The following is a 14522-nucleotide window of genomic DNA, read 5'->3' as shown; positions in this document are numbered from 1 at the left end:
TCCGGTCGCAAGTGTGACCTTTGCGATTCTGGAAGTTCACCCACTGGTTTGCTACCGGGCCCCCTGGAGCATGGGGCCCGGTAGCGATTGCAACCCCTGCAACCCCTGTAGTTACGCCCCTGCCATGGCGTGCTGCATCTAGGTTTCTGAGTCTGATGACCAAAATGGACAGAGATTACACCAATGCCTGCCATTGATCAGTCCTGTATTTAATCAGTCCTAACAAAGCAATCAACCTTCTTCAAGTATCCAAAACAGGTCATATTGTTAAAGGCACATTGCACTCTTTGTAAACCAAATCCAGTGGCGGCTGGTGCTCCATGGGCTGGGGGGCAGTAGACGGATCACATCATACCATACCCCCTTCCCCCTCGGACCACACCAGCTCCAGCCCGCACACCATACCCCCCCTTCCCCGGTTGCTATTGTCACACAACTGGGTGGGCTCAGGGCGCAGTGCTCTGTGCCCCGAGCCCACCCTTTTTTGAAACCCATTGGAATCCATGCATCCGGCGCCTGCATGTAGATTAGAGGGCTGGATGCATGGATAAGGGGGCGACGCCCCTGCACCCCCAATGGATGGGCTGCCACTGACCAAAATGATAAATGCACCCTTTTTGCAAAAAGAAAAAAATGGCATTAATTTATTTTTGCGTTGGAACCTGCAAAGCATTGGAACCATCATCAGTGATCACTGATACAATGCTCAGGCTCCTGCAGACTATTCCTCCAGCCCCAGTTACAGAGGCATGGATCACAGATACAATGCTCAGGCTACTGCAGACTATTCCTCCAGCCTCGGGTACAGAGGCACGGATCACCGATACAGTGCTCAGGCTCCTGCAGACTATTCCTCCAGCCCCAGATACAGAGGCACAGATCACAGATACAGTGCTCAGGCTCCTGCAGACTATTCCTCCAGCCCCAGGTACAGAGGCATGGATCACATATACAATGCTCAGGCTACTGCAGACTATTCCTCCAGCCTCAGGTACAGAGGCATGGATCACAGATACAATGCTCAGGCTACTGCAGACTATTCCTCCAGCCTCAGGTACAGAGGCACGGATCACAACATTCTACAGCGCTCAAGTGAGGGACATGCGGTGGAAAAACTCTTTACATTCCTAGTCTCTGGTGGTTGCCTTTCAGCCCTCCTCAGTGCCTGGTTTACACTAGTGATGTCAGATATCACATGTCATATCACAGATATCAGATTCACACCGCACCGCTATAAAAATCACATTCAATGCAAGTCAAACAGATTGCATTGCTGAATTTGCATCGTATTCAGAACAAAGTCGTGCAGGACCTTTTTTTGGTCCGCACCAGAATCAGATCACATGGGTGTTCACACCTATATGATCCGATTCCTGTCCGAATTGACAGTTCGCACTGCGATATACGGACTAATCTGGGGTGTCATTAACTTTGTATTGACACTCCCAGCAGTTCGCATATGGCAGTGTGAACTGCCTGTGAGTCGGTGCGCTACGTGAACTGCCTGCGGGAAGTTGGGCTGCAGTGGATTCACAGGGTTCCCGCATTGCACCAGTGTGAACTGCCTGCAAGTTGGGTGTGATGCGGGAACCCGCGGTGGTTTTGCAGGGCTTCCGCAATGCACCAATGTGAACCGGCACTCAGACAGGGGAATTTCAAGACATTTCAAACACAAAAGACAGAAAGGGGGCAGCAGTCTTGTGCATTATCCAAAGCACCACTTATTTTTTAGGGAAAAAAAAAAGATTATACTTACAAACATCCATACATGAAAGACTCATAGCAAAAACCAGGAGAAAATCCAACCAGAACAGCTAACACATGCCCCAGGTTGGCTCTGATGTTGCCAAGAGACAAATTACAGACAATGACACATTTTGAGGGTGTCCCCCTCTTCCTTAGGCCCCTTTCACACGAGTTGTTAAATTTCAGCTTTTAGCTGCGGATAGGAGAACTTATTTACCGCAACTAAATGCAGACAATGCATCCCTATGGCCCTGTTCACACACTGCGTTTAGCAACGTTTTCATAACATACAGTTTTGTGCATTTAAGAAAAATAAAGTTGACAGCGTCCAGGAGCGAAGTACCGCAGCTATCTGTATATAAACACAGATAATCGCAGTACAAAGAAAAAATAAACAGGTACTATACAAAATGCAAAAATTTACTACCGCAGCTAAACGCAGCCACATGCAGTGCTTTAAGTGGGCCGGTACTCACCGGTACTCAGTACCGCCACTTCTGCAGAAAGCTGTTGAGAGTACCGCCACCTCTCCCTGCGCCCAGGGCCAATCCACTGATGAAAAGGGGAGGGGGGGGGCGCCGCTCTGCAGACACAACAGTAAATCCATCGATGCTGGCCGCACCACTGACCAGAGCCTCTGCTGTGCTTCATTCCCAATCCCTCTGTATCACAAACAGTGACGTCATACGCCCGGCCTGCCGCCCCAGCATTCACAGCGGAGGAGGAACTTATTCCTCCGCGCGCGCCTAAACAGTGCTCCATCCCCCACCCCCTCCAGCAGTGCCCTGCGCGGTGTGGTGTCCTGACTCCTGCGACTGCAGACTCCAGAGAAACAAGTAAAGCCTGGCTGCTGCTCCTTGTCACCTCACAGTACCCTAGCTGCCTGCCACCACCTGCCTGGCCTGCCAGTGCCACCACAGTCAGTGCCCTGCCGTGCCATCCTTCCTGCCACCAGCACAACACATCAGGTGAGTTACCAGGCCCAAAATATCCTGGCTTCGTGCTGGTTCACACTAGTGCGGCTGCGGAGATCGCATGTAATTTGGAGCGCACTGCTCCTTCATTACATGCGATCTCCTGTGCAGATGCGAGTTCAGCCATACACTTTGTATGGCTGAAATTCGCACTGTATCCGCTCAAAAGACGCACAGGACCCTTTTTTTCAGCTGCATCAGGATCGGATCGCACAGTGGTTCACACTTGTGTGATCTGATCCTGAGTGAACTGTCTGCGATATGCGATCAAACTGGGGGTGTCGTTAACATTTAATTGACACCCCCTGCGTATCGCATATGGCAGTGTGAACTGCCTCTTGTGCGGATGCGATGCGGGAACAGGCTGCGAATTCATAGGTTTGCCTAGATTTATATTTTAACATTTTGTTTTAATTAAAGAAAAAACAAACTTATTTTTGGCCAATCAGAAGTTTACAAAAATCTATACCTAAAAAAATAACATATTCTAGAAATAATTAAAACAACTCTAATGAAATAACTGGATAAAACAAAATGTATATTCCTGTCTCTTCCCTATAAATACTGCCAACTAATTTATCAAAGAAAAACTTTGAGGACAAGCAGGTCTGCTGTGAAATCCAGAATTCATCTAGCAGGGAAGGAAGTCGTATTATACAATGTACACTGTGACAACATGTTTCAGCTGAATGTAACAAGCTGCGGTCTTTCAGAAAGAGGTTAGGAAGGAGCTCAAATAGCTACAGACATATTTGTAAATGTCTAGATGCCACAACATAAGACAAGGACCACCATAATTGGTCTCCAGTGGACGTCATTGGTCAGAACTGTCTAGTAGTGGCGGTATGATTGCGGTATGGGATGAAGGCGCTGCACCCAGAAGTACAGTTAAGAGATAGGAAATTAGGAGTATGTAGTCGCTTAGACATACATATACTGAGATTACAGACTCAAACAAATTTCAGTTCTTGGTAGAGACTGTAAAAATAAAAGAGGAGTTTAGGGGATTTGAAAAGACATCTATACTCATCTCTATGCTGCAGCATTGTTCTGATGTTGCAGCTGTTCCCCGTTACCTCCAAGTCTGAGAACTCAGCGATCACATGACCGCTGATTATTCAGATACATACATATTCGCAGGCCTTTTTTTACTGCTGGAACTTGGTGGAACTCAGTTCCACCACCTCTGGCTCAGGTCCTCTGCTCCCTGCTCATCACTATCACTTGTAAACACAGAGGTCCGGCTTCCTATGTTTTCCAAGTGTAGTATAGGGACTTGAGCCAAGGAAAAATGGTTGCCAATGGAAAGCTATGGGGAGTCTCCAGGAAAATGGCCACGAGCACATGCACAAATACATTGCCCACACTAAAGATGGCACCCGAAAGGGCGCGAATACACTACAGGGAAAATGGCTGCTGAATGCCCATACTGAAGCCAAAACAGCCTGCCCACACCCAAAATGGCGGCCCCACGATTTTTGCACCCCCACAAGCATGCCTGCACCCCCAAAAGTAAACAAAACAATACCAAGGGGTTCAGGGACCCCCACAACCCCCCTGAACTCTGCACTGTATACGTAGCGTACCCCTGAACTCTGCACTGTATACGTATTACATAGCGCACCCCTGAACTCTGCCCTGTATACGTATTACATAGCGCACCCCTGAACTCTGCACTGTATACGTATTACATAGCGCACCCCTGAACTCTGCACTGTATACGTATTACATAGCGCACCCCTGAACTCTGCACTGTATACGTATTACATAGCGCACCCCTGAACTCTGCCCTGTATACGTATTACATAGCGCACCCCTGAACTCTGCACTGTATACGTATTACATAGCGCACCCCTGAACTCTGCCCTGTATACGTATTACATAGCGCACCCCTGAACTCTGCACTGTATACGTATTACATAGCGCACCCCTGAACTCTGCACTGTATACGTATTACATAGCGCACCCCTGAACTCTGCACTGTATACGTATTACATAGCGCACCCCTGAACTCTGCACTGTATACGTATTACATAGCGCACCCCTGAACTCTGCACTGTATACGTATTACATAGCGCACCCCTGAACTCTGCCCTGTATACGTATTACATAGCGCACCCCTGAACTCTGCACTGTATACGTATTACATAGCGCACCCCTGAACTCTGCACTGTATACGTATTACATAGCGCACCCCTGAACTCTGCACTGTATACGTATTACATAGCGCACCCCTGAACTCTGCACTGTATACGTAGCGCACCCCTGAACTCTGCACTGTATACGTAGCACACCCCTGAACTCTGCACTGTATAAGTAGCGCACCCCTGAACTCTGCACTGTATATGTAGCACACCCCTGAACTCTGCACTGTATAAGTAGCGCACCCCTGAACTCTGCACTGTATACGTAGCACACTCTCGAACTCTGCACTCTGTGTGTAACCCCACCGAACTCTGCACTCTGTACATAATGCACTCCTGGTATTTGATGCCCCTTTAAGACCCTCCCACTGTTAGTGAAATTTTTACCAGTTTGAAAAGGGGTTTTGGGGGGGGGGGGGGTCGTGGTTGAGTTCCTGCACCTTTTTTCTGAAAAAAAAAGCCCTGTATATTCACCAGCACACCATGGATCTTGCACAGCAAATGGAAGAAACTTTCTATTGCAAAAGGATCACATCAGGATCAGACTTGCCCTGACATGCCCCCACTGCACAGCCATTGAATGGGAAGCTCAGTGTGCTGCTGCTTCTCCCCCCAGCTCCAAACCAAAGATGTGGTACCAGTCATTATCAATATAAGGGGACACTACACTGACCAGCATTCTATCCACTGACCACAAATGTGACTGGGCAATCTTTCCACTTATAAGGAATGTAAGTAAGTCCTTTTTCCACTGACCCCCCAATGTACACGGACACTAAAATTTTCTTTGTCAGAAAAGTATTCACCTAATGAACATTTCTAAAAATAGTAACAAAAGTAAAACACCACATTCTTTCTTCTTTATACTTATACACTATATTGTCAAAAGTATTGGGACACCTGCCTTTACACGCACATGAACTTTAATAACATCCCAGTCTTAGTCCGTAGGGTTCAATATTGAGTTGGACCACCCTTTGCAGCTATAACAGCTTCAACTCTTCTGGGAAGGCTGTCCACAAGGTTTAGGAGTGTGTCTATGGGAATGTTTGATCATTCTTCCAGAAGCGCATTTTTGAGGCCAGGCACTGATGTTGGATGAGAAGGCCTGGCTCACAGTCTGCGCTCTAATTCCTCCCAAAGGTGTTCTATTGGGTTGAGGTCAGGACTCTGTGCAGGTCACCCCAAACACCGCTCATCTGTGTCTTTCTGGACCTTGCTTTGTGCATAATTTAAATGTTTCTTTGTCAATATAAATAAAATCAAGTGAGTGATTGAGTAAAAACCAAATATAAAACGGTTTAAAAAAATAAAAATGACCCTCAAAATAGTCAGGGCCCATTCATACGCATGTGTTGCAGTAATGCACCATCTATTGTACATCATTCCCCAACACACTGTACAGTAAAGGCCAATGCACAAGGCGTAGCTGAGAACTTCTATGTCCTTAATGTGCATTTTTATGTCTGTTGCAGTGCGCTGACAGCCCACTGATATTAATAAATGGGTTGCCTAATGCAACACATGTTAACACACAGTGTAGCGCATGTTAATGCATCACAATTGAATACAAAGGTGAGAATAGGGCTCATTCACACTAGTGATTAATGGCGGTAAAATCCAGAGGTTGAGCCCTGCTTTTACCACCCCTCGACTGCTACCCCCATTTAGCTGCACAGGCAGTGGCTGGGGGTGTACACATGCCATGGCCGTGATGCTTTGCTTTACAACCACAGTAACAAATATACCCACTGTTGCTTTGGCCTTGTGTACACTTGCTTTGCTTCCTGAAGAATGATCCCTGATCAGATCTCTCTTAGGGCCCCGTTTCCACTAGTGCGACTTGTCATGCGACTTTGGACGCATAAAGTCACATGACAAGTCACAGTCCATTCATTTCAATGGCACCTGTTCCAATCTATGCGACTTTGAAAAGGTGCCTGCACTACTTTGATGCGACTGAATCAGAGAGTGTAAAGTCAGATCAAAATTGCATTCAAAATTGCATTAAAGTCACACTGCAAAGTCCATTCTAAATCGTGCGACTTTGGCATTGCACTGCTGGAAACGTAGCCTTAAGGCCCGTACACACGTGCAGATTGTCGGCCGAAAAGATTCGGCCGACGACCGATCGGCCGATTTTCGGCTTGTTAGTATGATGCTTCCGACAGCTGACAGCGCACTTTCGGCCGAAAAGAATCTGTCGTGCAAGCATTAAAATTTTTGTATGCCGACACCAGAGCGGCCGATTGTTCGCCAGTCAGTACAGAATTCGGCCGACAGACAGCAGATTTGCAGGACTGGGCATGCTCAGAAAAGAAAAAACACAGGGAAAGTTAACCATCACATGACATCACTTCTGCAGTCGGCTGTAGTCGGCGGACAAAATTCTTGTGCAGTCTTTTGCACTTTTCAACAGACACCGACAGCCCGGGGACAAAAGACGGCCGATCGTTCGGCCGACGATCTGCACGTGTGTACGGGGCATTAGAGAGCATTTGACAGGTAAAAACCAAATATAAAACAGTTTAAAAACATAATAACCCAAATAAAGTTGCGCTGCGTGAAAAAAAACCAAAAAAATGCAATAACATCGACTCTAGAAAACTGAGATAAAAATTGTGATAATAAAAAATATAAAATCCATTCACACTAATATGAACACCAGTGCAAAATATATACAGAAAATGTCCAACACAATATAAAACTCAAATCTTCCCCGTAATAAAATGTTCTTCCCCCATCAAAAGTGATATCCTCCACCGAAACAGGATAACCTGCTTACCGAAAAAATAGACCTCAATAGGTCCTCCTGACTTATCCCAGCCAGGGCCTTATGTCACCGAAGGAGTAGGTATATAGGTATATCGCCTATGTAAGTCTCCAACCTCTGGTCCAGCTTCGCAGCCTCTCAAAAAGTGACATTCCCCATAGAATAGAACAGTGTTCCTCTACCTTTTTTCAGTCAAGGCACCCTTTAAAATTATAGACAATCTCAAGGCACCCCATTCTAAAATGTAAAATATTATTCTAATCATTTTTCATAATGCGGCAGCATCAACACACGTAGGACACCCAACATTAGAGGTGATTTACTCTTCCAAAGCAAATACACTTTTGCACACTGGTACCAACTATTATTCCAATGTTTCTCTTCTCCCTCAGTTTCTCTCCATCACTCAGCTAATGTGACCCCAGTGTTGATGGAGAGGGGCAGGGGAGGATCAGAAAAGGATGCTGTGGAGGCAATCATCACCCTTCTTATCAACACTTGTATATCTAAAAGGCAGGCTCGATCCACCTACTGGCTTGTATACAATTTTGGGCAATTTTTAGGCATTTTGCCAGGGTACCCCTGAAGAAACCTCAAGGCACCCCAGGGTGTCTGGGCACCCTGGTTAAAAAAGGCTGGACTAGAATAAAGGATTCGCCATAGTTTAAAAACTTACCATACTTTATTAGTATATAGAGAATTGTACTTACAACATTGTAGTGAAAATCAGCATATAAAACATAGCTGTGGGCTGCAGTAACTTCGCCCATCCTTCTGGGATCTCTAGAGCGCAGCGATGTTAGCACGTCATTGACCCGATGTGTTTCGTCACAAATGACGTTATCCTGGTGTTCATTATAGTGTGAATGGATTTTATCTTTGTTTTTTTTATCAGAATTTTTATTATCTAAATTTTCTAGAGTCAATGCGCGACTTTATTTGGGTTATTCATTTTTTGGTGTATATCTCACACTTGAGTTGCTGCTCCGGATTGTTTAATATAGCGCAGTTTATATCCCCCTTTTTTAACTTGATGCAGTTTAAAAGCATAACAAGATAAAATTGGCCCTCCAAATAGTCAGGGCCCATTCACATTGTATTGCCTCCTCAATGCCTGGTTTAATCCCCCAAATGCCAGGCTACTGTGCCACAACTTAGTACATTGGTAGAGTACATTGTTCATGATTGTGAGAAGGTTTCCCCCATTCATGTTTGTGGGTTGCGTTCAGCGGGCGGTAGTGTCCACTGAACACAACAGGTGTTATAATTCCTGCCACGTAGCAAAGCAGCGTGGCTGCCGCATATATACACCCCTGGTTACTGCCTTCCCAGCTAAAGGGAAAGCAGTTGAAGGGTGGTTAAAACGCATCTCAACCATGGGGTTTTAACCACTTACCGCAAATCACCGTAGCTGTACGTAGGTTGCAATAAGTGATTGTACCAGGGTGATGCCTGCAGCTAGAGGCATCATCCCGGTACCGTTTTTTAGAGCCGGCGGTCGACTTTCAGGTGGTAATGACCGATGCGGCTCGGGAGCCGCTCGGTCGTTACCCCAGCGAGCGGGAGGGGACGCCCACCCCCATTCCGGCGCCCTGCCCGGGTCTCCCGACTCACCGGGAGACCCGAGCAACCAGCCGGCGCGTCCGGATGCGGCTTCGATCGGGTCTCCGATGACGTAACCCGGAGGTGGCGTCCATGACATCACGTTCGGGTTACTTGGCTGCTAAAGGCGCCGAATTAAAAAAGTGACTGTATTCAAAAATGCAGTTTTTCGGCATTTTGAATACATTGAAGTGCAGTGGAGAGGTTTGGGGTCTTTTAGACCCCCCGATCCCTCCATAAAGAGTACCTGTCACTGCATACTGCTGTCTCAAGGGATGTTCACATTGCTTGTGACAGCAATTAAAGTGATCAGATTTTTTTTTTTTTAAAACTGTACTAAAATTAAACAAATAAATAAAATAAATAGGAAAAAAAAATATTTTAACCGCCCCTGTCGCCGTGAGCTTGCCCACGAAAGAAAACTTATCCGGAGGTCGCGTCCGCAAATTAAATCGCTGTTCATACCACACATGTGAGGTATCGCCGCGATCGCCAGAGCGAGAGCAAAAATTTAAAAAAAGAGCTACTCTGTAACTCTAGACTGGTAAACGTTAAAAAATGTTAAAGCGTCGCCTATGGAGATTTTTATTGACTGTAATTTGTCGCCATTCCACGGGTGTGCGCAATTTTAAACCGTAACATGTTGGGTATCTCGGCGTGACATCATCTTTCATAATATATTAAAAAATGGGCTAACCTTACTGTTGTTTAGTTTTTTTTTTAAATGCAGTGAAAAGTAATTTTTCCATAAAAATGGCGTTTGAAAGGCCGCTGCGCAAATATGACCGCCATTTTATTCTCCAGAGTCTTTGCTAAAAAATATATATATATATATATATATATATATATATATATATATATATATATATATATATATAAGGTTTGGGGGTTTAACGTGTGTCAGAAATGGGCCTGGGGCTTAAGTGGTTAATGCTCTTCAACCACAAGTGTAAATAAGTTGTTGTGGGCATAACACCTGCCAAATGCGACCCATTTAGACCGCATTCACACTGCAGCGGCACGACTCCTGCACGACTTCGGGGGCGACCTGTGAAGTCCCGTGCACCGCGACTTCGGCGCGACTTGCACGGACTTCATATAATGAATGTCTATGCAAGTCGTTCCGAGGTCGCCCCGAAGTAGTACAGGACCCTTTTTCTAAGTCGGAGTGACTTGTGTCGCTCCTATTAGAACGGGTCCTGTAGCAGTCAATGGACCGCGACGGACCGTGACTTGTCAGGCTGAAAAGTCGCCTGACAAGTCGCGGTAGTGTGAATGGAGCCTTAAGCGAATGGGGCTGCTCTTTAAGCATCCCACAACCAGATGTGGTGTGCTAGTGCAGAGGTCAAGGGGTTAAAGCAGGGGATGAGAAGGCAATGCAACACTTCCTCGCCCCCTAAATCAAATGAAGAGTGATCTGAATGTGGATCACTTTTTAGAGACCAAAGCTTGTGTGAATGAGTCCTTTTAGTTCACATTCGAATGAGGAATTTGGCCCACAACTGGTACTAACTCTGTCTGGGCTCCCAAGCAGGAGGAAAACAGCAATAAAAATAGTTTATTTAGAATAGCTAATGATAAAAAGATTAGCAGGATAAAGCCATTACGTAGCCATTATTATAATAATAACAGCACATGTGCCGTTCATTAATTTAGATTTACCAGACTTGAAGACTTTTATATCGTAGCAGAAAAACGCAGTGTCTGCTTTCCATTGCTATAAAAGAACAGGCTGTGTATACATATTCTGACATCAGACATAAAGGTTTAGATTAAATTTCATGCTTACCACAACTTTTTCCTTATGAGACCTGACCATTGCCCCAAACCATTGTTTTGACTTGAATTCGAGCGCCTGTTTGGTTCCATTCAGCCTGCTGTGCCTGTTGCCTGTACAGGAAGAAGAACATTAGAGCGCAGTCAGTGGGGATTCTCTGGTTCACGCTAAAATGCGCTGCCGGGCTCGTCAGCTGGTCACTGAGTTACAACCCTCATCTAACACAACATAAAAATACACCTGGGACAAAAAAACATAAAAAAAGAACGAAATACTACAGGGCCAGCAACTGAATACTTCTGAAAACTAAAAGGCCGCTGAGGACGGTACAAAACCAATCTTGGCAAATACAAATGTCTTGTAACATAATTAGGTTCCTTTCACGTTCTAAATGGTTTAACGAGCGGCTCTAGACAACAGATAGAACCAGTAATGTGACCCAAAAGACAGACTGCCACCCAGTAGGGTCGCCACCTCATCCCTTTACCCACTTTAAGACCGGGCCTATTTTTGACACTTGGTGTTTACAAGCTAAAAATCTTTTTTTTTTGCTAGAAAACTACTTAGAACCCCCAAACCTATATATTTTTTTAGCAGAGACCCTAGAGAATAAAATGGAGATCGTTGCAATATTTTTTATCACACCATATTTGCGCAGCGGTCTTCCAAACGCAATTATTTTGGGAAAAAAATCACTTTTTTTAATTATAAAATAAGAAAACAGTAAAGTTAGCCCAATTTATTTCCATAATGTGAAAGATAATGTTACGCCGAGTAAATAGATACCCATACCGTTTGACGTCGCTCTGATCCTCCAAGACCATAGAGTCGAGTGAGGGCCATCTTGCCCTCACTGGACTTCCTGTCTCAGAGGATCCGGGATGGGATCATTTTCCCCGCTGACGGCGGGTCCGGTAAGCGGGGAAAACTGCCGGGAAGCGGCAGGAGGGGCATCTCATCCACCGCACCATAAGGGTGACCCCGCGGCGGCGAATCCGCCGCTGGGACCACCCTTATCTGAAAGCCAACTGCCCGCCGTTTAAAAAAATACTGGGGTTATGGTAGCTATCCACAATCAGATTATCGGACAATTAATCATCCTTTTTTTGCGTGCTAGTCTTATTTCAAAAGTGCAGAGGTTACTCAATTTACCAAAATTGTCATACGACAGAATACAACTTCGGAAGTGATGTAATGTGTTATATTGTTTTGTATATATTCTTTCGATTCCGAGCATGCATAGTCTTGCTCTTACGAATTTTTTTGGATGAAAATGGTACAAAGTAGACTAAAATGGGATGTTGTGTTCACGTACGATAAACCTTTTATAGCCTGCACGTCCGAAAAGTCGGAATTGGTTGTTGAAAGTATTCTTATCACTTCAGCTGGATACACACTATACCAGTGTTTCTCAACTCTGGTCCTCAGGGCACACTAACAGGCCAGATTTTAAGTATTACCTTGGGGAGATGCAGACAGGCAAATGCTATCACTTGGTATGTATTTCAGTTATCTTGCAAACCTGGCCTGTTAGTGTGCCCTGAGGACTGGAGTTGAGGACCACTGCACTATACAACTGATGTGTTAGATTTCCTTTAGATTTCCCTTCAGCTATATAGTGCAAGGGCCTGCCTGATTGCATACAAATTGAAAGTGTTGAGGTTTGTCCTCATATTATATGGTTTTGGCAAATCTAAAGGAAAAAAATCTAAAGAAAGTTGTATAGTGTGTATCCAGCTTTATCGTGTTTACAGGCCTTTGGTCCTCAGCACTCAGGTGTCCAAAACAATCACTCTGTTGTTCACCAACATTCAAGACTCTTGTAGTAATACACTTTCACCAGACTATATGACCCAGCGCAAGTAAGATTCAAATAAAGCTCATATGTTCCAAAGCAAATACAGATAAAGAGATATTGATTGTATGATCTATGTGGACATATTACATTACATTCTATATAGTATAGCTATCTTTTTGTTTTGGGAACACTATCTTGGAGCTTTGAGAACATATTTGCTTTGGAAGATATGAGCTTTATTTGAACCTTACTTACATAGTTACATAGTTACATAGTAGGTGAGGTTGAATAAAGACAATAGTCCATCCAGTTCAACCTGTGTAGGTGTGTGTGGCCGTAATCATCTCACATAGCCCTGAATGTTCTTCTCCTTGAGATGTACGTCTAATGCCTCGTACACACGCACCGATTGTTGGCCGTGAATTTTCGGCCAACGTCCGATCAGCCGATTGTCGGCTTGTTAGTATGATGCTTCCGACAATCGACTGCGACTTTTCGGCCGAACAAAATCTGGTGTGCATGCTATAAAATTTTTGTTGGCCGTCAACAGAACGGCTGATTGTTCCTCAGTCAGTACAGATTTCGGCAGACAAAAATCAGATGAGCAAGACTGGGCATGCTCAGAGAAGATAAAACACACGCAAAGTTAACCAGCACATGACATCACTTCTGAAGTTGGTTGTTGTTGGCCGAAAAAATGTGTGTGCAGTCTAGAGCACATTTCAACCAACACAACAACACTGGACAAAAGACAGCCGATCGGTCGGCCAACAATCGGTGCGTGTGTACGAGGCTTAAGAGTCTTTTGAAAGCCACCATACTTCCCGCAGAAACCACCTCTTGTGGTAGAGAATTCCATAATCTTGTAGCCCTAACAGTAAAGAATCCTCCTGCTTTGCCTGAGGTTAAAACGCTTCTCCTCTAATTGCATTGTATGCCCTCGAGTCCTCATGCAATCCTTTCGACTGAATAGCTTTTTTTCTATGCTGAGATCACCATTGAGATATTTAAAAATTGCGATCATGTCCCCTCTCAGGCGTCTCTTCTCCAGGGAGAATAAATCAAGCGATTGCAGACGCTCTTCATAATTAAGCACCTCCAATCCCCTAATTAGTTTAGTTAAACTTGTGCTGGGTCATATAGTCTGGTGAGCGTTTAACCCCTTAGCGCCAGCGCCTCCCAGCCCTTTAAGAAGTGCCAGCCCTCCCCAGCTCATGTGCATTATATCAGCCTCAGATATAGCCTGTGAAATGAATATGTGTCCTGGGATTAAAGGGATGAGGTGGCAACCCTAACCATGACACAATTGAGTCTCCTTCATTGGGATTAGCAGGTATAGTGCAATGGTAACCATGGAATACTACAAAAAAAAGAGGACGGATTGGAAAGATGTCATCAAAACTTCCCATGGGGTTTCCTTTTAAAAAAAAAAGAAAAAAGTTCCATAGGGACCAGGTTTTGGTACAGTTGTATAAGAAGTTATTTAGCTGTACTGTGAGATATTCCATGTTGTGGACATTGTAAATACATTTGTATAGATTGGATGTGGATGGTCAAGCTCAGTGTCTCCATTTGAAGTCTATTAAGCATCTTGTAGCAGTTAGGACATTTTTGTTTTTGGCTTGATGTACCTGGAATCTAATTAGCCAATTGAAATTGAAATTAAACAGCTAAATTCACTTCAGCTTATACACATTCCACATTAGAA

At 44.8% G+C, this 14522-nt stretch overlaps 1 protein-coding gene across 1 annotated transcript in view; it reads right to left on the bottom strand.

Annotated features, from left to right (window-relative positions):
* ITGA8 (integrin subunit alpha 8) overlaps positions 1–14522 on the bottom strand; it is a 278907-nt gene that overhangs the window by 204130 nt on the left and 60255 nt on the right. The window contains exon 3 of the mRNA XM_082258730.1: positions 11029–11129. Coding sequence (XP_082114856.1) covers positions 11029–11129 — 101 coding nt within the window. The remainder of the gene's footprint in view (positions 1–11028; positions 11130–14522) is intronic.

The sequence above is a fragment of the Pelophylax lessonae genome (assembly GCF_965119305.1).
Source record: "Pelophylax lessonae genome assembly, chromosome: 5".
NCBI lineage: Eukaryota > Metazoa > Chordata > Amphibia > Anura > Ranidae > Pelophylax > Pelophylax lessonae.
Note: the sequence above shows the minus strand (reverse complement) of the source record. Positions and strands in the feature narration are given on the sequence as shown.